This window comes from Lactuca serriola, chromosome 3, assembly GCF_051521515.1.
Source record: "Lactuca serriola cultivar US96UC23 chromosome 3, Lser_US96UC23_V15, whole genome shotgun sequence".
Classification (NCBI taxonomy): Eukaryota; Viridiplantae; Streptophyta; class Magnoliopsida; order Asterales; family Asteraceae; genus Lactuca; species Lactuca serriola.
In genome coordinates this window covers 17,608,983-17,635,604 of record NC_136410.1, presented here as the reverse complement: position 1 = coordinate 17,635,604, position 26,622 = coordinate 17,608,983, and the positions used below count along the sequence as shown (strand labels likewise).

At 34.6% G+C, this 26,622-nt stretch overlaps 1 protein-coding gene across 3 annotated transcripts; it reads right to left on the bottom strand.

Annotated features, from left to right (window-relative positions):
• Nucleotides 1-1,906: 1,906 nt before the first annotated feature.
• Nucleotides 1,907-5,213, bottom strand: TRE1 (trehalase 1). 3 transcript variants are annotated; one of them, XM_079029334.1, is made up of 10 exons: nt 5,060-5,213; nt 4,098-4,635; nt 3,900-4,019; nt 3,591-3,807; nt 3,396-3,505; nt 3,243-3,315; nt 3,002-3,169; nt 2,717-2,901; nt 2,398-2,611; nt 1,907-2,227 (listed from the first exon to the last, which is right to left on the bottom strand). In XM_079029334.1, exons 2-10 carry the CDS (start codon nt 4,631-4,633, stop codon nt 2,141-2,143), a joined length of 1,710 nt encoding a protein of 569 aa, XP_078885460.1. In that variant the 5' UTR covers nt 4,634-4,635; nt 5,060-5,213; the 3' UTR covers nt 1,907-2,140. The 3 variants fall into 3 exon arrangements, with proteins under 3 accessions (XP_078885460.1, XP_078885462.1, XP_078885459.1); XM_079029336.1 differs by having other exon boundaries at nt 4,956-5,210; XM_079029333.1 differs by lacking the exon at nt 5,060-5,213 and having other exon boundaries at nt 4,098-4,916.
• Nucleotides 5,214-26,622: the final 21,409 nt, after the last annotated feature.

Here is a 26,622-nt window from a genome sequence, read left to right as displayed (position 1 = left end):
ATGTCCAAATTAAAAACCTTATATTTAATAAAATCAGATTTTTAAAATTAATAGAATCTATGATCCCTTAAAATATGCAAATTTCCTTTATTAAATCTATATTAATTGACTAAAATACCCTTCTAGTTAAATTAGATGGTATTTTTTGATTATTTTTAATTCAATAATATGTATTAATTACTTTCTTAAAAATAAGTAAAATGTTTGGCCCACATTTATGCATACAATAACACAATAATTACTTTAAATACAATAACATAAGCCTGTATGACAATTTGTATTTGGATTTTAAATGATGTATATGTAATTTAGATTTTATGTGACGATTTATATTTTTATAATTATTTTATTGAGCACAAGAGACAACATAAGGGTAATATGGTTATTTTTTATCATCTATCACAGTCAGTTAGAGAAATAATCAAATAATATAAACTCAGTTAGATGTGGACTCGATCGGAACTTCTAACCCAATTAGCAACTATCATACAACCCCTTAAACTGTTTTAAATATAAATTCAAACTTGATATATTTAAATCCCAAATCAAAGGTTTCTATTATTTAAAAATTTGGATTTTCTTTTGTAAAAGCAAGGTTGCTCGATTGGTTTGATGAGAACAATCATCTCATTTCTTTTCAAACAAGGTTGTCAACATTTTATATATATATATTAAAGTATACCATTATAAACTTTAAAGACTTTTCAATCATAATATCATCACACCCACATATACATTCAAATCTTTATATATTCATTTTAAAGTAATGGCTTCACATAACTAATAAATAAATAGAAAAAGTAGATTGCTAATGTTGTCCTATTCATCTACTTTATATTCATCAACTAAACAAATTTGATTGCTAATCTCCCACACATTAGGCTTTTTGGCTTCTAAATTATATGAAAGAAATATAGAGAAAAAGAAAGAAGAGAGTATTAATGCTTATCCCCCCACCATCATCCACCTCATAAGAACTTTAAGAACAAAACTATGTTCCATTATGGTTACGATAAAGTTGCTAATTTCCCACACATTAATTAGGTGGTTTAATCATTTGCATACTTAATAATATGTGAAATTATAAACTATACAATTTACGTTTGACTAAACTTTTTGGCAAATCTTCACATTTTAAAATTTAGAAAACCAATTGTATTTTCTTATGCTTTTGCTATTATTCTAAATATGTGACAGGCATTATTACTTCCACATAATTATAAAGGTTTGTATTTTTTTTAATCAAGGTTTGTAGTTTTGTAGGATAGTTAGTGGTTAGGATACCTATTGGATGGGATTAATTAGTGCTATAATAAAACAATGGATGGATTAACTTATTACTTAGCCCTAACTGTGTGTTTCCATCTCAAACCTAACCTTGTCATTCATATGTTCCTTTTATCACTTCATTATCTATATCTTTAATCTCGATCACCATTATTTGTTTACGTTTAACTCCTATCAATGAAGTTTGCACGAATAGATGAAAATATATAATAAACATTTTATAAATATAGGGCTCAGAGCTCAGTATAATATAAAATATTGTAGGAGAAAAGATGTGCACAGATACGCTACAGAAAAACATACAACTGCAACTAAAAGTCAAACCTGCCATAATCTACGAAACACAAACATGACCTTTTATGTATAAACCAGATTAGTTATCAGAAATGAAAATAACTTATTGTAAATCAATTGAAACGAAACCTAATGACATAAATATGACCTTTTTATGCATAAATTGTAACATTCAAAAATGATCGTCCAACACGACATAAGAAAGATTGTATCTAAAAGCATATATGATGTAAAATATACAAACATAACCTTCATTTTTACTCTGTCCCATTTGTTTGGTGAAGAATACACAAACAACGTACAAAATATGTCCAAGACATAAACATAAATATAATCACTATCAAATTAATTAAATAATAACTATAATTTCAGATTTACAATAATTTTTTAGATGACAAAAAAAATGTAATAAAACAAACCAACTATTTTGCCTCGATTTTTACTTGTACAAACGTTTTTCAAGCTAACATCGGATAGATTAGTTACAACTTACAAATGTAATAAAAATCTTGGGCCAGGCCCATTACCAGGCCCAGTTGGTTCAATTGAACTGAAGTCATCATTGGCATTGTGGATCTAAATCTTCAGGCCATCCAAACTCCTCCAAAAAGGCCAACACCACACCATTAGACCACCCGAAACCGGTCTGCAAACCAACATTTTAATTAAAAAATGGTGATCAATATTAAAACGAAACAAAGTTTATACTGTGTCTGACATGTATTATATTTTTTTGTTATCGATGAATGTTATACTGGAAATGAGACTGATGTCGATGAAACAAAAAATATTTAAATGAAATGTGTATGCGCTTACTTGTGGCACATATTCCCCACCCCCTCCAAATTCTCCACATTTAGTGACATCATATTTCTCATGCATTGCATTCACCTTCTTATAAACAATGTAATTAGTCCTAATCCACTTTTTAGCAATATCTTTTGCTAATAATTTTGCTTCTTCTGATCCTGACATAACTAGTCCCTCAACTATCATATGTTGCAACGGCGCCCAACCATTCGGAAAATCCCTATTTTCAACAAAGAAAAAAAATCACAAAAAAGGGTGATAAAAGTGACCATATTTTTTACTCTTTATAACATATTTCATAGTGTGAAATATAAAAGTAGATTACCATTGTTGGCTGGAATTAGTCAACGATGTTGCAACCCCAGCAGCATGAAGGAGACCCGAGCTTTGAAGACTCTGTGCAACCTTTTTAACGAGGGTTTTGTCTTGAAATCGCACCCACAAAGGTATAAAGTTTGAGGCAAATATGTCTTGGTTTTGATATTTAGCATCCCATGTGTAAACATCCTCCTACAAAATTGTTACACAAGTGGTTAGATTAGAGTTGACACAACAAAGGGTGCACCCATGACCCATGGCTCATGGTTCGAGCCATCTTGGATTATGTTACCTTGCGGTTTGAGTCATGGTCGAGCCAGTAATCGAACCATTGCCCTTTCTCTTCGTTCCAAAAAATAGCATCCATTGCTTTCTTTCTTGCGTTTGAAGCTTCTTTGAAGTGTAAACAATCACTAGTTTTTCCAGAAACTTTTGCTAAGAAGGATATGTCAAGTTCCATCTGGGAAAAGGAAAACATATAAAAAAAATCAAAATTTTTAACCCTATTTGGATAAAATGGTTTTTTTTTGTACCTTGTATATGAACGTATTCAAATCAACGGGTAAAATCATTGTTGTGGACAATGTTGTGAGATCTGAAGTATCCCTGTAACAAATTATCAATTAAAAAAAAAAAAAGAGACAATCACAAAAAATAACCAAAAAAAGGATTAAAAATGTATTTACTTCATCCATCGGGTACTAAAATCCCAACCACTTTCTGCAGCCGAAGCAATCTCCCTATACACTTTCTCTTTCTCACAATCCTTCAAAATTTTAATGGCAGTTTCTGTGTCCTGTGAAACAAACAAATCAACAATTTTGTTTAATTTTTTTTGCAATTCACAAGACAATTTCTTCAACTATTATCGAATTTCTTACAATTGTGAATGATTCTGGCCTTGGTTTATTCCACATAGCATAATAACGACTTAAATTATGGATTGTTCCTTGAGCGTCTTCAATGGTGACAACATGTATGCCTGAGTTCCAGAATTTGTGTTCTTTGATGAGAGCAGGGAGAGCTTTTTTCACCAAATCCATGTCGTGAGTTTGCTTATATACTTCAATCACCATTGAACTCAACAATGGAGGCTGACTGAAAAAACGTTTTCACCAAATTATTGAGTTTGTAATATAATATTCCCTAAATTTGTATTTAAAAGAAAAGCTTGATATATAGATATATACCTTCTGTTTGTATAATATGCCCTGGCGCCATTAAGAACGTATCCATATGTCTCTATAAGGTAAATCAGATTGAAAATTATCCCTTTAGCCGTTTCGTACATTTTACTTGTTAATAATCCCCTGAAATCAAGAAACTGAATTGGTAAACAAGATTCTTTGGGTAACTATCGATATCAATTCACTAATTGAAAAACTTACCTAATTACCCAATATGAATCCCAGTAGTAAACCTCTTGAAATCTGGATCCGGGTATAATCACTGGGTGTTTTAAAGGAAGAAGAGTATGCAATTCAGGGTGTTCCAAAACCTTATCGGACACTTTCCGACTCAAATTCTTCCAGAGAGAATGGACTTCGAGAGCCCAATTTCTCACACCCTGGTGCGCCACTTTGGGCAAAAATCCTTCAGGTTCAGCCATGAAGTCGATTGGTTTAACATACTCCAAATCCTTTTCTACGCCATTCATATATTTGTTCAGAAAATCATTAAAATCGGAAGGTAACACAGACCCATTTGCTGTCTTGGCCAAATCATTGAATGCTTGTTTGACGATTGGAAGATCGAACTTCAATGATAGGTCAACGTAAAGTTTCGGGTCGAATTTCATGGGGCCAAAGGTTTTGAGAGCGGTTTCTTGGATTCTCTCGAGAAAAGTCACAAGTGGTGTTGTGGGCACCACTGGACCATGATCAGTTAGTTTGCAGCTGTTTGCAGGTTCTGCGCTTACATCCATTGCTGCAGTCAAGAAAAGGAAGAGAGTAAAATTAACAAGTTTCATTGGTTTAACATTACCCATTTTAAGCTTAGAATCAAGGGTTTGGTTGAACTAGTGAACATTATGATGTGTTATTTATATAGATAATATGAAGACGATGACCAAGCTCCTGTAAAATGTGCCGGCTTTTGTAAAAGATACTTGATTTAAATGCTAATCGATACGTCCAACAAAGAGAGACCGATGAAGGTTGTTCTTTGGATCAGGTGATGTGGACGTTGTTTGTCTTCTATTTGATTTTTATGAATGTATAGTGTCTCATGAACTATATGACACTAACCTTTGAGAAGACAATCAAATATACCGACTCTGGATTGTTTGAAGAAGCAAAAGAAACGAAGTTAAAGTAGAATGCATTGATCGATCGATTGAAGTACAACTAACCCGATGGATTGATTTCAGATGCGCAATCCAAAGCTATTGTTCATCCCCGATGGCTAGGGTTTTATTTACCGTTTGGTTTAATTGGCTTGAAACGTCCGTATACAGGCAAGAAGCTCAAACCTGAGTACACGTCGGAGACATACATCACTCCATATAGATCAATCAAATTTACATGACTAGACCTTATTTTTTATCTAATTAAACATGCTAATGGTACTATCATCTATGATAATCCTTATTGCTCGTCTTTTGTTTTTTTATAGACTAACTCATTCAAGTTTTCCAAATCACACAAAGTGTGGAGTAAATAAACAAAATTTTCAATTTTTTGAATCTATTATCACTTGTCTTTAGTTTCGGCAACTCCAATATATCCAAATAAGAACTAGGCTGTTTTTGCGTCGACCATTCCACGGCTAACTCCATAACCTTGTAGCCACAATGCAAATGACAGTGGCGGAACTTGAACATTTATTTCGGGATGTTTTTTGGGATGCCAAAAGTATAATGTAAATGAAAATTTGAGAGCAGAGGGACCACAACATAATTTTTATATTTTTAGATCTAATATGTATAAAAACTAAAGAGTAAAGACTATTTCTAGCAAAAAATCAAGGGGGGGGGGGGGGGGGGGGGAACCCTTCATGGCCCTAAGCAAGCTTCATCCCTGAAAATGGTACGAGCAATACTCTCATCTTCAATCCTATCCTAAGAAAGGGCATCATGAAGAATGCACATTCATCTCTAGCTCCAACAAATTAAGAAAGGTAGGAATCTTATCTTTGATCAACTGTCATACAAAACAATTAATCTTTAAAGAATTCCATTTCAGCAACACGAAATAAAATCCGCCTCCAAAAAAAAATAACTAAAAAAATAAATAATGATAAATTAATAATATTACAAATATATTAATATCCCAAATTAACTTGTGATAACCCTTTATTCTACGAATCAGTTTCTTATTAACCCTATTAAAATCCGCCTCCAAAACCAACGCCCCATGAACTAAGATCGACCACTTTCTTCCTCTACAACAATGGCGGTGGCTCAATCTGTTCATGGAAATCCCAAAAAATGACCTAATTCAACAATCGTCTACTGTTAGTGTCTGCTCATATTGAGATTTGGATTTCACTGACGCATACCTCTAGTCAATTGACTCTGGTATGGAATCTGCCGCTTCTTTTTCCTCGACTAAGAAATATGTTGCCAATTGCGACGGAGATTGTCCGAGAACTCGCCGGAGATTGTCAGATTCTTTTTTTTGCACGGTCTGCATTGTCAGTTAACAGCTCTTCAGTTGGTCCTTCAAGTTCGATCTCGTTATTTCCTTGCCCTAGAAATTGGTTTTCTAACCCGAGTGATTCTTCCAATCGTGGTTATCTACTTCACTTTGTACATTGTTTTTGAATTAACTATGTTGTAATGTATTTGTCAACAAGCGTATATTGTTTCTCGCATTACCACAAGGAACCAAGGAGATTGTTAACGGAGAAATTCAAGCTTTCGGGCAATGTTGCCACTGTAATCGGGAATACAAATGATGAAATGATCCAGGAATTAGGATTAAGATAACGGATCTCTATAATTCAACTAATTTCATGGATTTGAAGTATCACTAACTTATAAGCGTCCTCTTTGTGATTCTTGTTTCAGATAAAATAAAGATGAAAATTCATGTAATCTAGGACATTCCCAAATGAGATAATATAAAGATGATTCTTGTACAGTAGAACATTCCCAGAGGTGGAAAAAGCTACAGATGAGCTCTTAAAGTTTGTTGAACTCAAGAAAAAGGTGTAGGTCGTGCTATTATTGGATTTGAAGTTGAATGGAGACCATCTTTCAAGAATGGTTCCAATAATCCTATTAGAACTCAATATCCTTCTTATAACTTTTCACATATTTTTACTTATTGAATCATGAAGGTGTAAAACAAGGGGAGGCTGCAGTCCTACAAATATGTGCAGATGCTGCAAGCTGTCATATAATGCATATTATTCATTCTGGATTCCCTGAAAGTTTAAAGTCTCTTCTTGGGGATTCTAAATTTGTGAAGGTATGTTAATATTGTAAAAATCTAATTAAATTCAACAATTAGGAATTACAATTCTCCCAAAACTAAATCTTGAATTTCAATTTTGTCGGAATGGAATCTCGAATTCTGATTCTATCAGAATGGAATCTCCATATTTTCTCTATGATTAGTGCATTTTTTACAATTCTTGGTTATGAGTTTTGGTGCAATTCACAAGTCTGTAGATTTGTAAAAAGGACTTTAGCTTTTTCCTTTTCATTTGGTAATGAATTATTCTTTCAGAATGACTTGAAGAAGGAATCAAGGATTGACCATACAACAGAAAGACTTGGAATTGAGTTCAATAACAAGTTACACTGAAGAAGATTAAGTGTAAACAAGTCGGTTATTTGGACCATTGAAGAAGATTAAGTGTATTTGTTCAATAATTGTATATTTGAGAATACTATTCTTAAGAATTTATTCATTTTGATGACATTCTGTTAGAATATGTATAATTATATTAAAATATATCAGTCTGTAAAATATTTATGAATTTATATTTAAGTTCAGATGTGTAGGAATATATTAGAATGTTGTTATTATTCAATTTCAGATTCAACGATTTTATTATTCTTTATTAATATTCTAATAGAATAACATTCTAACAAAACAATATCATAGAACATCATTCTAACAGAATAACATTCTAACATAATTAAAATTGAATTAATTAAAAAAATCAAAATTCAAAATTAAGATAATCAATAATCCCTTAAAATCCAGAAATTTCCTTTTTAAATTTGTGTTTCCTAATTTGAAAGTAATGGAAATGAATTAAAATAATCGGTCCACAATCATTCATCCATCCACACAATAATTAGTTAAAATACAATAATTTTAGTGTAACACTAAATATAGTGTTGAATAAAGAACAATATATATATATATATATATATATATATATATATATATATATATATAGAATATTCTTTTTAGTGTTAAATATAATGTAATGGGTTCGAGGACTTTAGTGTATATATTATCTTTTACATTATAATTATAAATATGTTATAATAAAATAATGTTAATGGTTGGAGATGGTCTTAGGGGCTTGTTGACGTATCCCACCGAGAATCCGTCAAAGATAACAGAATCACTAGGTCAACAGACGAGTCGGCCAAGGAGCAATGCGTGACTAACGTCAGGCATTCGCCCTCACCTTTGAGACCCCGTATTCGTTCCTTGGTGCCCAAGGGCCAAGGCTAACGTTGAAGACAAAACAATACCAAGAGTTCCCCAGAGCGACATTTGTAGTGCTCTGGACGCCGCTTCTGGCAGAGTCTGCACCAATAGCGAACAACAACTCATGGAACACGATCCTCCAATCAAAAGCCATCAGCCCCTGCCAAACCTAAAAAGGTAGAAGATACTTTCGGGGATCTATTCCCCCTATCCACATGTATAAAAGGCACCCTTCACCCCCAAGAGAAGGGGCCAAAAAAAAACCTTTCAAATCTCTCTTTACGCTTTCAACTCTCTCAGACCCTTATTGACTTGATCATCGGAGCCTCGTTCCGGGACCACCTCCCGGATGACGACTGACGGTTTCATCTTCCTTGTTATGATCCACATGCACTTCATTCCTGCCCTCGGATAGACGGAGTTAATTTGATGACATATCACAACAGTTGGCGCCATTCGGGCTTGCACTCAGTCCTGCAAAACCCACTCTGCAACACCAGGTGCCGGAAATGACGGAAAAGGACTGCAGCGGCAAGAAGGTGACACCACTAACCCGGTTCGACTAATACAGTCCCTCGACGGGAGCAGTCCATCGACATTAAAAGGACAACCGCTAGCACAAACTATGACAATGCCGCCAGTCGGCTCCGCGGCGGAGTTCATCGCTAGTTTATGGCAACCGACACCCGCTGCAACGGCACATTCGGCCACGACGACCACCACGACGCCCCAAATGGCACCGACCACACAATCACAACCAGCAACTCACATGCGGATCCGTAGGGCAGACAAGGACTAGCACCTGGTGCCCGAGCACCATCACATCTACTATACAACTAATGCATGCAGGTCACCCGTCTTCCCTCGATGGCTGCCATGTCGTGCATCCCGCTCGCACAACAACCAGCGTTCAACCCTTACTCCTACTACTACCAAGGCATGTACCCCCCCTAATACAGTCGCAAAACAACAACAGTCAAGGCGCACCGGTGTAGAGAACACACCCACACACCATGAGACCAACAAAGTCGAGCTTACAGTTAAATCAGTTGGTGCATGCATACCCCACACAGGCAGTGTCGATGCCACAAACGTCGGGGTAGTACAACCTCGGATACCATTACAAATATGGTCAAGGGTACGCCAAACCCTATCACATGTAGTACGCAATGGCTAGCGGAGCACCTGCATATCCACACATGTACGACTCGGTACCAAGAATTAGCTCGACATTTTGCCATGATCTCCTGCAATACGAAATACCACATTCCGCCATGATCCCAAATATCCCAAAATAAAATGGCACAACAGATCTCGATGAACACATAGACAATTATGAATGGGCGATGATGTCGTTTCGGATGGACAAGAGGTTTACTTGCACCTACTTCCCAGTCACACTGTCAGGAAACGCCAACAAGTGGTTCAAGGTGTTACGACTAGGAAACATCTCTAGCTTCGAACAATCGAGACATCTATTCCTCCACAATTTCGTGCAGTTGCGAAAAGTCAAAGGAAGATGCCAACTCAATTATGGCATGCAAGCAAAAGGAGGGAGAGTCTATCCAAGCATATTATGACAGGTTCACCTTAGCAACTTTAAGCATCCCAAGCCATGAAGAATTCTTAGTCACAGGCGCCTTCACCTAGGGGCTACTCCTAGGACCCCTGTCAAGAAAAATGTAAGGCACAATACCAAAATCCAGAGACGAGTTAAAATACAGGGTCAAAAAATGATGGGTTTTGAGCATTCTAATACTCCTAAGTGTACATGCAACCCTAAATACCTTGGATCTATGTTTTCTCTATTATACATGCAAATATGAACTTTCCAAGGTATTCATCCTAACTTGCATAATAACTTTGATCCATATGAATATATCAAGTTAGAATTACATACCTCTTTGATGTAGAATGTCTTCATGAAGCTTGAGTGCCTAGTGCCCCAAGTGTCACACCTCAAATGGTTCACACAACATCATATGCACTTGGAAAGACTTGAGAGAATATACACACTTCATGAAAATCGGCTAGCCCTTCCTCTCACACATATAGTGGCCGATTTCTTGAGCCATGGGATTCTTTTATATGGTGGCTATTAGGGTTACACCATGTAACTCACAACTTTACCCATTCCTTATGCTCCATGGATTTTAACCTCCATGGAGTATCCATGGGTCACCCCATGGACTTAGTCCAACATAAGGAATCTTGGATCACAAGCCCACATATAAAAGAATGAATGATTTACACAGTCAACCCATATATTTAATTAGTCTCCTTTTGATAACTTAATTAATTCCAAATTAATTCTTGATCAATACTAATTAAATAACCTTATTAGTATATTAGAACTTATAATATATTAATAAACATTAAGTGTTATTTCTCTCATTTTTAGTCTATCCAAATGCATGATGCCATGCAACCCAAATGGACCATGCCGGGTCGCATCAAGTCTTACCAATTATAGTTATGGACTTAGACATTAATTCAACAGTCTCCCACTTGGATAAGTCTAAAACTATTATTGGATATGACTTTAGGAACCGATCAGCAATCGTAGCTCTCAAAAGCTTTTGTCGAACTCTGAACTTGTAGATGAACTCTGACCTTTGTCAATGACTTGTCTATTAGATAAGGGATCATATATTCCTCCATTCTAGATATCATATGGACTGGGACATGGATTATAAATCATTCTCTCTGTCCATTTGTTGTTTCCCGATTTCCGATTCATGATGACTGACTGATTAAACAAATCAAATCAGTCCTGGCTTGGCCAAGCACTCACATGTATCATCATTAAATCATCGAGGGGCCCACATGTATCGCTTTTATCCCAAAGGTAAAAGGAATGGATAAACTTCGACTCATATGGCTTGTTCTACTACTTGTTGAATCATACACAAAAGCACGTTTTATAACATCGAGTTACCGAATGTGTTTTCGTGCAATCAATGTACAACCAACTCATAGTAACAACTCGTATTTCTAGGTTTGAAGAATATAAGATATTATCGTCTCATGATCACTCGTGATAAAATCCATGAAGTGATTCCAATGAGCGCGGGTTGAATCCAATACTCAGAACTTATGAGCACTCATGAGTGTTGTAGCACAACTTTGTCCACCAACTTGGACCTCTACAAGCCAACCCATGACAGTCTTGATTCATATCTACTTCCAACATATGACCGACTTTGGATGGTTTGAATAACTTAGTTATTCCGGAAGAATAACCTAGTTTATTCTGGAAGTCAAAACATGCAAAATGAAACACAAGAATAATTGAATCTAATATGGTATCAAAACATATGAACGCAAATAAAACACCTTTTATTTATCTCCATATGATTACACATTATTCATTGCATACTGTTTCAGCTATCAACTTTATCTTTGAATTAAAACAATAGTTGTCCCATGCTCCGAGCATGTACACTATGTTTTTCTAAACAATAGCTTTGCCATACACCAAGTATGCACTCTATGTGTGTCTATGATCCTTACTTTGTGAAATAAAACAATTGAACAAACTTTCAATGATTCTAATTTCAGACTCCCGAATTCTTATGGCAAATGTAGGAATTCCAAATTCATGTCATTTTACCGAAATCTGTTAGATTCTAAACTTATATGCAATGATTCTCTTGTAATGATTATGCACAAAGTCACAAAGACTTGACAACAACCACTACAGAGTATTCCAATGGAGATCATCTCCTTGGAAACATCCTTCTTGCATTAAGTTTCCTAATCTTACACATATTGCTTGAACAACTTCCACCAATGGGATCATTTCCACATTCCCCTTTTGACTATCACTTCAGAACAAGAGTTTCCTTTTTTCAGAATATGTCAATATGGTCCTTCCAACAATTTACACTATACTTTCAACTGTCCCTGAGTCAACCAATCATTGGTAAACCTTAGATTGTCCTCGACAATTGCTTAATTGTTTTATTCATATCCAATTCTAGACCTTTTCCCTTCTTAATGCCCCAGGCATTTGGAAAATTTTAGAAATGATGAATATAGCACATGTAATCGATCCTATATCCGAAGCATATGGGACACGATTCATGATGTCTCACATAAAGACTAAACCAGTCTTTTGCTATAATATTTTCATTTCTATTTGCCAAGTTCTCATAATTCAGGTTATGAAAAGGGATGCCGTAATCATAATCGAATTTTAGAATGCAAATAATGAACCCATATATAGAATTTCCTTATGTTGAGCCATTCCAACATGAAATTCATATATATATCCTTGACTAAATTTAATTGAAATCTCAATCTAAGCTTTTAGAATTGAAATGAAGTATAATTTCCTCTCCCTTAATTATAGCAAAACAACTTTTTCAACCCTTACAGCCTCACGAATTGAAACTTTTGTTTTCTATAATTAACATTGCTAACTTGCAAAACTTATCATAATTATCATGCTCCCATTAACATGATGATTATTAGCATAACACTTATGCTCCCACTAGCTTTGACATGTACTCAGAAATCAACTGGACTTCTAGAAATCAATACTTTATTGACTTTCTTACCAAAGTTCAGATTTCTGATACTAGATTGTTTTGATAACACTTTATCAAAATCATACACCTTTCATTAGATAGCTCACAGGTGTGTCTAAACAATTTAAGAACTATGAAAAGGGATGCCATAATCATAGTCTCAATTGTTTAGACCTTTTCCACTTCTCACAAGTCCAGGTTAGTGTGTCGGTTAACCACACACGCTCCATTAACGACTTTGAGAATGCAAATATCACAATTGCTATCTAGTTAAAATCTACTTAGTGAAAGTGTTTCCTTACCATCATTTTCATGAATCGAAGAGAAACCTAGTGACACGTAGATTTAATGGTATATGTGTTCTTATCCATGTGAATTGTCAAAACCATAGTCACAAGACAATGATAATGACAAATCCAAACTCATATGGACTGAACTCAATCTTAATTTCTTGCCATCTGGCAGCTCAAGGGCCTGCCATTGCCTCCAAGTTGTTATGCAACCAATTGAGAACTCTAAGAACTCATATACAAGCCAACTTTAACTGGAGTGAGCATAGAATATTTCAACACGATAGGTTATAAACCTCAAGTCGTGTGCTAGTGATAAACTTACAGGTTTTTATTCTTGATTATCCTTTCAGGATCTTTAAGACTCCTACTATCCTCTTGACACATAAGACTCACTTGCCAAATATTTAAGAGATAGTTTGGATTCTTTATCAAGACAAACACTTTACACAATTGGCCTTAGTTGGTCTTTGTTTTATCCAAAACATCACAACTTACCAATTTCAAATGTACAAAAGTAGGAAACTTTTACTCTTACATTTGACAAGTGTTTTTAAACCTTCTTTAAGACATGTCACTCAAGTTACAATCTTGGAGTATGACTCTAAGAATTTTTTTGGAATGAAATATGACTCATCTTCTTGATTTAACCACTTCAACAATTCATAGCTCCTCTTCTTAGCTATCAGAATGCACTTAGAGGATGAATTGCGATAAGGTCTCTTAATCGCTAAGATGATCATATGACATGATACTAAAGTACTCTCCCATATTTTTCAGATTTGAGAAACATTTATCCTTCTGCTTAATTTGATTCTTTCTTATTCGCTCTGTCATACATTGGAACCTTTTCCAATGTCTCAGAATTACACTTAAGCTTGTAAGTATAACCATATTTACTAAACTTAGTAAATCATGACGAATAGTCTTATCCATCTTTTGTGGTGGACTTGACCAGTGCACAAGAATGTGTACTCGATCCCTTAGTCCTTTACTTGACTCACACATCCATGTGAACAAGTAGTTAGTCTTAATTTTCCAAAGCTGAAAGTTCTTATTCATCATACTGTACAACTTGTACGATTCCAAGTTTCTATTCAACTGAAAACTTGGGTGATGAGAAACTTTCCTTATTTTGGTAAATTTAGACACTATCACAAATGAAAGAATCAAATTCATATTTACAATCTTTCTATTAATGGAATTTTATAAGTAACAAAAATTTTCACAAATGCCATTGTAAGGATATTTTAAAATAAATAAAATCAAAATTTTCCTTTTATTTTAAAAACTTTGCGGAAAAACTATCCTTACAGTACAAAAGCACAAGAAAACTTTGTTGTTATCTATTCCTAAGCAATATATCATAACTCCTAAGAAGTAGCTCAAGAATCCGATCTTCAAACTATGCGATAGAAATCCATCTATGCGATCAAATTCAGGATACTCTTTCTTTAGGTTTCTTCACTTTTCTTTGATTCTTAAAACATCAACATGTGACCCAGTCACATCATGTAGCAAGAATCTCAGAATAGAAACTTAACAAAGTTAGATAGTGGTCTTTACCTGAAGTAGAGTCAAACTTATTGACTTTAACATCCTTAGGTAAAATTGGCAGCTTCGCAAATAATGCCCCTTCCTTTGGCAATATAAACATATGGACCCTTTGGTAATGGTATGCGGGACTATCACAGACTTAGCTTTTCTCTTTACCATTTGGTCAACCGAGTTGACTATGGCCGATCCTTTTCCATTGGGAAGAGAATGCTTTTTCTAGATTTCCAGTGTCATCATTGTCAATGTCCATAAAGTTTTAGGAAGTTGATCTTAGCAAATAGATAAGATCATTAAGGGTCTTGTCATAGTCTGTTTCATAGGGGTCCCAAAGGAACTCACTATGTGACTTAGAAAGTGATTGAACATCCAACTTTCTCAAGACTTTGACACCCAACTCTCCCGGCTTGTCAATATGTGACTTCATCTCCAAGATGTGATCACACCTACACCTTGCCTTGCCAATAGGGCTTGAGTGACCTTGAACTTTGTGGGTTAGGGAGAATAATTGGAGGAGGTGGAGGAAGTGAAGTTCCAAGATATTTGGGAGGATCATAGATGTATGAACTAGACATCTTTTGGGAGACATTCAAGATAGTTGATTAAAAGTCCTTAATATAACACCCAATATGAAATATTAAGGCTAGGACCCTACAAACTATTTTATAACTCGGAAGAGGGATGTCGTAATCCAAGCTATAAAATATTTGAAGGTAGGTGAATGACGATTCACCAATTTCCACCAAGATAAACGAAATGTATTATTAGGTTTTAATTGGTTTTTGAAACTCCTAGATTCTTTTGAGATTCATTGAACTGTTCAATGGCATGTTTCAATCTCGAGTGTGCCCTTCAGGTTTTGTGACTGGGATGCCGAGGATCACAAAAAAAGGTGTGAAGTAACCATGCAAATATACTTGGTACCCTTAATATTTACCCTTAATCGATTTGCCGGTTAACCACACACGCTTCACCGATACTATGATAAATATTAAGTTACCCTTTGCCTACCTTGTTAAGTCCAGGTTAGTGTTCCGGTTAACCACACACGCTCCACTAACCGACTTAAACAAAGTGCAAAGTGTAATTTCATGGATTAGCACCTTAGTCACATTTTCCTAAGTAACTAAGATTGGGTATTTATAAAAGGTTTAGTTACTTAGTATTTATCATTAATACTTTTAATGACGGGAGAATTCTAGTCCTTGTCCTACCCGTTCGGCTAACGACCCTCCACCGGTCAAGGAAGCGGTGGGTGAGAGTGGACACCCATTAAACTGTCATTTTATATGCAGTAACCTTATACCCTCCTTATAGACCGGCTTCGTGAATGAGGCCTACTAACGGTAAGACTGACTTTACTCTTATACATATATATATATATATATATATATATATATATATATATATATATATATATATATATATATATTATTAACTTATAATATTATAAAGTATAAGGGTGAATTTTAACTTTTAAAATTCTAAGGGCTAACTTGGACTTAAAGTATTCATAAGTGAAAACTTTTCAAATTCCAAAACTTGATGGCAAGTTTTGAAACTATTCAAAACTAATTAATTCCATAACTTATGTGTTTAAAGTAGTTTTAATTAAAAGTCTCTTCAAGTTCCATAACTTGAGGACAAGTTATGGAAGACTTTAAACTAATAAAAGAATGTAACTTTTCTTTATTTTGTAACTTATGGAATTAATTAAGGTAACACATTTTATTACTTAATGAAGTGGCTCTTGAACCTCCATAACTTGAGGACAAGACTCTTCATTTTTGTAACCATTGCCAACATTTATGAGTTTTATGAAACTTAAATGTGACATTTCATGTAACTTGAGGACAAGTTACACAAACACATTTTAGAATCATCTCTTAGATTAAAATGGATTGAAAATACATAATCAATTAACTTTTCTATTAATCTAAGCAACTCATAAGAACAAGATAATTTAAATCAAACTTTTTCATGTAATTAGTCTAAACCTTAAACTAATACAAAACATGAATCTATTGACAATTATCTTTGAAATTGGATTAGCATGAACATTACCACATCAAAAACAAGTTTATAAGTCCAAAAACATCTTAGGGTAATGTTCCTAGTCAAATTCCAGCCAAAAAAGTCGAAAATATGTTGTATGGGGGTCCAACTCGCCGAGTGCATGAACTAACTCAACGAGTTGGATCGTTTTAACCACTTTTAAGGCATGGACTCGTCGAGTCCCCTGATGGACTCGCCGATTCCGTTGTCCAGACAGCACAAAAGTTCGATTTTTAAGCAGTTTTTGCAAGTATAACAAGAAAACGTGCCTAGACTTTGATACCACTGATGGGTTTTGAGAATTCTAACACTCCTAAGTGTACGTGCAACCCTAAATACCTTGGATCTATGTTTTCTCTATTATACATGCAAATATGAACTTTCCAAGGTATTCATCCTAACTAGCATAATAACTTTGATCCATATGAATATATCAAGTTAGAATTACATACCTCTTTGATGTAGAATGTCTTCATGAAGCTTGAGTGCCTAGTGCCCCAAGTGTGACACCTCAAATGGTTCACACAACATCATATGCACTTAGAAAGACTTGAGAGAATATACACACTTCATGAAAATCGGCTAGCCCTTCCTCTCACACACATAGTGGCCGATTTCTTGAGCCATAGGATTCTTTTATATGGTGGCTATTAGGGTCACACCATGTAACTCACAATTTTACCCATTCCTTATGCTCCATGGATTTTAACCTCCATGGAGTATCCATGGGTCACCCCATGGACTTAGTCCAACATAAGGAATCTTGGATCACAAGCCCACATATAAAAGAATGAATGATTTACACAGTTAACCCATATATTTAATTAGTCTCCTTTTGATAACTTAATTAATTCCAAATTAATTCTTGATCAGTACTAATTAAATAACCTTATTAATATATTAGAACTTATAATATATTAATAAACCTTAAGTGTTATTTCTCTCATTTTTAGTCTATCCAAATGCATGATGCCATGCAACCCAAATGGACCATGTCAAGTCGAGTCAAATCTTTCCAATTATAGTTATGTACTTAGACATTAATCCAACAAAAAATACCTCCAACGGATCGAAGGAGAAGAGTGCAAACAAGAAATTTAAAGGTCGTAGCGAACGCCTACCTCAAACAAGAATCAGCCGACTCCTACTCCCACCACAACCATAGAGTGCAATGACAGAAACCATGACAAAAAGATCAGGCGTTCGAGACATTCCTCCCGCAGATTCCGCCCGTTCGTCAAAGACGATCCGAGGAGCCACAAGTTGGAAGTACACGTCGTAGAAAAAACCCCACAGCGGACGAAGAAGGAAAAAAGAAAATACTACGATCCCACAAAAGCAAAACACACGACACCGGAGAATGTGCGATACTCAAAAGAGAAGTAGTAGACAAGCCATTGAATGGAGATCTAACAGAAATAGAAAGGCCCCTATGGTCAAAGTTCGAAGCTAATCAAAAAGATGTGAGAACCCACAAGGAAGCAGGTAAACAACCAATCAAAAAAGAGGAGATTTTCATAATAACAAGACCCAAGGATTGAGACACGTACCAACGGCTTGCCAAAGGTGATGTGATCCCTCCCAGAGACACTCTAAATATCAGTTTCTTGCCATTAGACCTACGAGTTCCTAACAGGGACCTAATAGATCCAATCATAATCCTCGCCACGGTCATACAGTAGAAGATCTAGCGAGCCTTAGTCGATGGAGGTAGCAACATCGATATGTTGGATTAGGTGTCTAAGCTCATAACTATAATTGGTATGTACTTGACCCGAGAGTAGCATGGTCCATTTCGGGTTGCATATCACCAGGACAATTTGATAGCATGGACACTTAGTAAGAGGTTACTTATGATTTATTAATATATTATAAGTTCTAATATATTAATATGAAATCATATTATTTAATTAGTATTGATCAAAAATTAATTTGGAATTAATTATGTGATCAAAAGAGACTAATTAAATATATGTGGGGATTGATTTGGTAAATCAATGATTCTTATAGCGTGGGTCAATTGTTATTTAGGATGGGCTAAACCAATATGGTAGTCTATAGAGGTTTAACTCATGGAGCCTAAGTAATATGAAAGGTCACGGGCATTAGGATTTGCATGGATGTAACCCTAGACTTTGCTACACTATAAAAGGACTCCCTTAGCACCAAAAAATAGGCCACTAGGTTCTTGGAGTTCATTAGAGCCGATTTTGGAGCTAGCAACATCTCTCTCAAGTTCTCCTTTGTCCTAGGTGTGTTGTGAACCGTTTGAGGCATCAAACTTGGGGTGCTAAGTTCTTAAAGGCCAAATACAACAAGTTCTACAAGCTACATAAAGAGGTAAACTCCTAACTAGTATTTTATGTTGTTTAGGTCAATTATATGCTAGTTGTAGGCTTAATGCTTTGGAAACAATATTGCATATATAATTAGAGAAAACATAGATCTAAAGCATTTAGGGTTTTATGTGCACCATAGGATGTTATTGTATACAAAAACCCAATAGTGGTATCAGAGCCATGGGTTGTTTTCTATTATATTGATGCAAATGTTTTATTTTCAAAGTTGAAAGAAACAAAAAAAAAAAAGAAAAAAACATGAAGTTTGTCAAAATTTTAGATAATTACTTGATTTTATGAAAAACTAATTATTTGTAAAATTTGAGTTATTTTACTACAAGAGTTGAATTAGGTCAATTTATTAAAAGATAGAATGATATGATTATTTTATTTGTTTTAAAAGTTTGATCCAAATGTTTTAAGGAGTTACAAATTTTGTCATAAAATTTTGGAACTCAAAAGTTTTTTTTAAAAGTTATGATCTTAAGAGTTTTGAAACTTCCATAAGTTATGGATGTGAAAAGTCTCGTTCATTATCTCTTTAAGTTATGAATTCCAAGAGTCTTCAAAGGTTACAAAATTTGTTATAAGTGGCTTTGAAGAGTTTCATAACTTGCCCTCAAGTTATGGAACTTGGAAAGTCTCTTTTATGGAATTCTAAAAGTTTTCAAGAGTTACAAAACTTGCCCTCAAGTTTTGGAATTTGAAAAGTTTTGTTTATGAGACATTGAATTCTAAAACTAAATTTATTTGAAAAGTTTTCAAAAGTGTAACTCATGGGTTCATAACTTAATAATAAATTAAATAGTTTTAATTTTGTTTTAGCATCTTGATGTTTTGAATAATTCATATTACATCTTTATGGACTTTATTAATAGTTAATTAAAGTGTTTAATTAAAAGAGAATTAATAATTCTATAATGACATGGTTTAAGTTTAATTAAACTAAGAGTATAGTTTAATTAACAGATTAAACCACATAATATTTTAAAAGTTTAAAATACACCCTTATACTATTATAATATTAAAAGTTTAATATATTATATGTATAAGTAAAAAGTCGGTCTTACCGTTAGTTGGCCTCATTCACGAAGCCGGTCTATAAGGGGGTATAAGATTACTGCCTATTAAATGACAGTTTAATGGGTGTCCACTCTCACCCACTGCTTCCTTGACTGGTGGAGGGTTGTTAGCTGAACGGGTGGGATAGGACATTAATTCTCATTAAAAGTATAATGAAAATACCAAGTAACTAAACACTTATAAATTCCCAATCTTAGTTACTTAGGAAAAATGTGAATTTGGTGCTAACCCATGAAATTGCACTTTGCACCTTGTTAAGTCGTTAGTAGAGCGCATGTGGTTAACCGGCACACTAATCTGGGATTGACTGTGTGTGGCAAAGGGTAGCTTGATGATAATCATAGATCAATGGAGTGTGTGTGGTTAACCAGCACATTGATTAGGTGATCTGTAATATTAAGACTACCAAGCACATTTTCATGGTTATTCACACCTTGTTTGTGATTCTCAGCATCCCAGTCACAAACCTGAAGGGAACAATCGAGATTTAAACATGTCATTGAAAAGTTCAATGAATCTCAAAGGATCTAGGAATTTCAATTCATTTAAAACCTAAAATTCATTTCTGTTTTTCATGGTGGAAATTGGTAAATCGTCATTTACCTACCTTCAAATATTTTGCAATTAGATTACGACATCCCTCTTCCAAATTGTAAAATATTGTGTTGGGTCCTAGCCTTAATATATTCTGTTTGGGTGTTATATTAAGGACTTAAATCAACTAACTTGAATTTCTCCCAAATAGATGTCTAGTTCTGACGACTATGATCTTCCTTATTCTTTTGGAAAAAGCTTTCCTAATGAAGATGATATCCCACATGGTGATCAAGGTGAAAGAGTAATCCCTTTTTCGTGCATTAGTGTCACTGGAAATCATACTTCACTTCCTCCACCTCCTCTAATAATTCTCCCTGACCCACAATTTCGTCGACTTGAAAAGTTCAAGGTCACTCAAGCCCTATTGGCTAGCAAACACCAAGATGGAAGGTCTGTGTGTGCCCATGTCTTGGAGATGAAGTCACACATCGACAGGTTGGGAATGTTAGGAGTCGTTGTGTCAAGGAAGTTGGTTGTTGACTTGGTTCTTCAGTCACTTCCCGAGTCGTATAGTCAGTTTGTTAAAGACTACTATATGACAGACCGCGATGTGATCCTTGTTCATCCTACCTATTTGCTAATTGCTGCTGAATCAGAAATGATTTGGCGCACTGGTCAAGCAAAGTTGATTGGAAGATCTACTTCCCAAATTTCCATGGACAACCGTGACAATCCAGAAATGATTTATGTTCCTAGGAGAGAGAAATTGGCTAAAGTCAAAAAGTTTGAACTTAAGAGAAAGGCCAGTTATGGGATTGTCTCATGTGCCGATGCAAAAGAAACTATTTGTTTCTACTGCCATTTAGAGGGACATTTGTAACACTCCACTTTCCATTATTCATAAAAATATATATATTTATAAAATAATAAAAATAAATAAATGAATAATAGTAAATAATATTAAATAAATAAAAATAATAAGTAATGATAATAAAAGTGATTATTTAAGTTAAGGGATGAAAGGTGTTAAAAATTAAAACATTCTATTGTTAAAGAATTAGTTTAAGGGACAAATCTTGACATTATGAGTTTGTAGAGGGGAGCGCATTGCAAGTTTGAATTAAACCTCATATTGCCGATTAGGGGAGGAGGGCTGATAGGTTTTAATAAGGGGAACTGATTCGTACACAACAAAATTTCTCCATACACAACAAAATTTCTCCATACACAACAATTTGTGCTTTAAAATGTTGTATTGTACAACTCTATTAAACACAAATTGTTGTGTATGGATAAAAATTGTTGTGTACGAATCACTTCCCATAAGGGGTGAATGGGCTAATCTCTTTGTTTTATATGGGAAAAGTAATTAGATAAAGGCCCACGTCTAGCCCTAGTGTGTGTGAGTCACGATTACTACAAGCCGAGAAAATGGAGAGCGACACATTTTCTGGTCGACGAGGGAGGCTACATTTAGAGTGTCAATCCACGGAAGGAAAAAGAGTAGAGAGGTCGAGCAAGAAGGTGAGATCAAGGGAAGATTAGTTGTGAAAGGTGAATGATCGAATTCTTTTCTTCTTCTCTTTTGTTTAATTTTTGTATAACCGAGAATCACTACGGCCTCGGCCATGGTTGCCATTCACATCTACCATTAGCCAGTGTACTATGGTGGCAATGGTTGGTTGATTTTCGGGAATAGAAAGCAAGATTTGTGGAGAAACCAAACCCTAACTCGAAGGACTTACTATAAGGGGCATTATACATTTGTTTTCTCATTAAAGTTGTATGCTTTGAGTCATGATTTGATGTCGGGATTTTCATTTAGACTAGAGAAAATATAGCTACTGCTAAGACATCATTTTTCATGGATTGAAGTCATGGAGTGATGACTTATCGGGTTATGATGCTAAATTAACCCAATAAGTCAAAGTTGGGAAATTAACATAAAAAGTCTAATCTGTCCCTGTCTTGTAAAAATCGTATAAAAATTATGAAACATCCTTTTCGGTCGAAACTAGTTCGAAAAGTTTCATTTTTTTTGTTCTTTACATTTCATTAGTTTTGACCAAAAATTAGAAATGCCTCTAACTAGGGTGAAATCGACCATTTATCCAGACTGGTCGGTAATGAACTGTTTTGCAAGGCAGTTTTGTAAAAATTGCCAAAAATTGTAGAAAAATCGTTCTGAGGTGTGCGAATACTACTTTTAGATAAGGACCTGAGATTCATGCATATAAAACAGTTTTGAAAAATAAGTTGTTTAAGGGGGTAAAACAGGCCCCGAATAGACCATAACTTTTATGTATGAATCAGAAAAAAATAACCCATGAGTCATTGTACTTTTGAGATATCAAAGGACCATAACTTAATTCTTTCTGGTCATTATTAGGAAGTTGAAGTTCGATCTGGTGTGAAGGGGTGTTTGGATTATTTGAAGGGTGTTTGACTCCTTGGGGTGAGTTCCTCACTTCATAACTTTAGGGTATTATATGCCAACTATTAGATCGGGTGACACTAGGAACTATATGGTTGATAGTTAAAGTAATACTTGTTGCATTAGTTATATTTGATGTACTTATTTGTTATGTGGAATGTATATGCATGATATGTTTGGGCTCAACAGCTGAATATCGAGTCGATATGTTTCAGCTTGACGGCTGAATATCGAGCCGACTAACCGAAGGCCATTATGCCAAGTCAGGGGGACCGAACGCGGAAACGCCAAGTCCGTGGACTCGACGGCTGAATACCGAGTCTTTATTTGGGTGTTGTTTGGCATGTGTTCCCAAAATAGACACTAGATGTATGATCTTGATGTTTATATATTATATGTATGTTTGCATATTTGTTGATGGCATGGAATGTAGGAGTAGGATGTAATGCTTCTATCGTTATGTTGTGTTGGGATTCACTAAGCTTTGTGCTTACACTTTCCTTTATAAAATGCTTATTACAGGTACATATTATATGAATGAGGATTTAGCTTGACTGTACACTAGCGCGGTTGAAGACTGGGTCCTTGTCACAAACTCTAGATATGGGAATTTAAGAATTATTAGTTTTCCGTTTTTGTTTTGAAGTATAAATTGATTAATATTGTTGAAAGAATGTTTTGATTTTGAAATGTTATTTGAATACTTGAAACATAACGGTTTTGGTTAATTAATGGATTTAATGGTTTTTATTATAAATATAAATGTTTTCAAAAAGTTTAAATTTATTGAAAATTTTGGGACGTTACAACATTGGTTGCGAAGCTGCCATATATACCTGAAAGATCCAAGCTTGGTAAAGTCAAAATATTTGACTCTACTTCAGGTAAGTCCACTGTCTAACTCTATTAAGTTCCGATTTGGAGATTCTTAATACATGATGTAATATAATTACATTTTAATGTTTTGGAGGATCGAAGAAAAGAAAGGAAGCTTAAAGGAAGAGTAAGCTGATTCTGATCGCGAAGAGATGGATTTCAATCGCATGGCTCGATGATCAGAATTTTGAGCTACTGCTTAAGAGTTATGATAGATTGCTTAAGAATAGATAACAACATAGTTTATGGCATTTGTGAAAAATTGTTGCTTATATGTGTCCATTGATAGCAATATTGGAAAATAGATTTGATTCTTTCGTTTGTGGTAGTGTCAAAATTTACCAAATAAGGAAAGATTCTCATCACCCAAGTTTTAGATGGATATAAACTTTGAATCATACAACTTGTATTGTGTGATGAATGAGAATTTTCATCTTTGATAAATTAAGATGAATTCCTTGTTCACGTGTATGGTGTATATGTGAGTCAAGTGAATGACTAGGGGATCGGGTACACTTGGTTGTGCGCTGGTCAGGTCCACCACAAAGAACGATAAGACTATTCATCATGATTTACTAGAAGTTTAGTAAATATGGTTATACTTACAAGATTAAGTATAATTCTGAATCATTGAAAAAGTTTCAATGTGTAGCAAAACGAATAAGAAGAATCAAATTAGGCAGAAAGATAAAAGTTTCTCCAATCTGAAAGGAAGGAAGAGTACTTGAGTATCGTGTTTTATGATTATCTTATTGATTATGAAACCATATCACAATTGATTCTCTAAGGACATCTTAGTGCATTTGTATGGCTAAGAAGAGGAATCGTGAATTGTTAAAATGGTTAAATAAAAAAGGTGAATCATATTTCGTTCCAAAATCAAGTCTTAGAGTCGAACTCCAAGATTTTAACTTGAGTGACTTAATATTAAGGAAGGTTTATAACACTTGTCAAATATAGAGTAAAATGTTTTCTAGTCTTGTACATTTGAAATTGGTAAGTTGTGATGTTTTGGATAAAACAACGACCAACTAAGGCCAATTGTGTGAAGCGTTTGTCTTGATAAGAAACCGCACTAACACTTGAATATTTGTTTGTCAAGGAATGTTTCTTGACAAGAGAATCTTATATGTAAAGAGGTCAGTGGGAGTCTTAAAGATCTTGAAGAGTTTCAAGAACTAATCAAGAGTAAACCAATTGTTTATCACTAGCACACGACTGGAGGTTTATAACCTATCGTGTTGGCATATTCTTGTTTTTGTGCCCATTCCAGTTAAAGTTGACTATGCATGTGAGTTCTATGAGTTCTCAATTGCTTGCATAACAACCTCGAAGCAATGGCACGCCCTTGTGCTGCCAGGTGGCAAGAAATTAAGATTGAACAAGTTCAGTCCATATGAGTTTGGATTTGTCACTAATCTTGTCTTGTAATTATGGTTATGACAAATTCACATGGATAGGAACACATACACCATAAAATCTAAGTGTCATAAGGTTTCTCTCCAATTCATGAAAATAACTGTGAGGAAACGCTTTCACTAAGTAGATTTTAAATAGTTAGCATTTGTGATATTTGCATTCTCAAATTCGATTATGATTACGACATCCCTCTTCATAGTTCGAATTGTGGGAGATGGCAAAGGTCTAAACATTTGGGGCTTATTGCTATAAGTTCTAAAATTATTTAGACACACATGTGAGCTATCTAAGGAAATGTGTATGAGTTTGAAAAGCCTAGATAAAGTCTTATCGAAGCATCTTGTGTAAGAAATCTAAACTTTGGTAAGAAAGTCAATAAGTATTGATTTCTAGAAGTCCAACTGATTTCTTGGTACATGTCAAAACTAGTGGGAACATAAGTGTTATGCTAATAAGAATATAATTATTATGCTAGTGGGAGCACAATTACTACATTAAGTGTTGCGAGTTAGCAATGTTAATTATAGAAAACAAAAATTTCAATTCGCAAAGTTGTTGGGCTTGAAAAGTTGTTTTGCTAGAATTAAGGGAGAGGAATTCATACTTCATTTCAATTCTAAAAGCTTAGATTGAGATTTTAATCGAATTTAGTCATGGACATATGTGAATGTTATGTTGGAATGATTCAACATAAGGAAATTCTATATATGGAAATGTTATAGGAAGAGACTGGTAAAGTATCACGTCTTTATGTAAGACATTATGTATCGTATCCCATATGTTTCGGGTATAGGATCGATTACATATGCTATGACATTAATATGTTCTAATTTTCCAAATGCTTAGGGCATTAAGAGGGAAAAGGGACTAGAACGAGATATGACTAAAATAGTTAAGTAATTGTCGAGGACAATATGAGGTTTACCAAAGATTGGTTGCTTATGGATAGTTGGAAGTATATTCTGAATGTTGGAAGGACCATATTGACATACTTTGAGAAGAGGTAACTCTTGTTCAGAAGTGATAGTCAAAACGGGAATATGGAAATATTTCAATAAGTGGAAGTTATTCTTTAAATCTGTATAAGATTAGAAAACTTAATGCAAGAGGGATGTTCAAAGGATTGTACTTTGAATATGAGACTTCATTTACATGGAATTGTTCTCCATTGGAATACTT

Bases quoted from the DNA above. Each gene is read 5' to 3' on its own strand.
- TRE1 (XM_079029333.1), bottom strand. From the start codon at position 4,696: ATGGGTAATGTTAAACCAATGAAACTTGTTAATTTTACTCTCTTCCTT. The intron at 4,020-4,097 runs GTAAGTTTTTCA...TCTTGATTTCAG, and splicing joins GATTCATATTGGGTAATTAG to GGGATTATTAACAAGTAAAA. The intron at 3,316-3,395 runs GTAAATACATTT...AATTTGTTACAG, and splicing joins TTTAGTACCCGATGGATGAA to GGATACTTCAGATCTCACAA.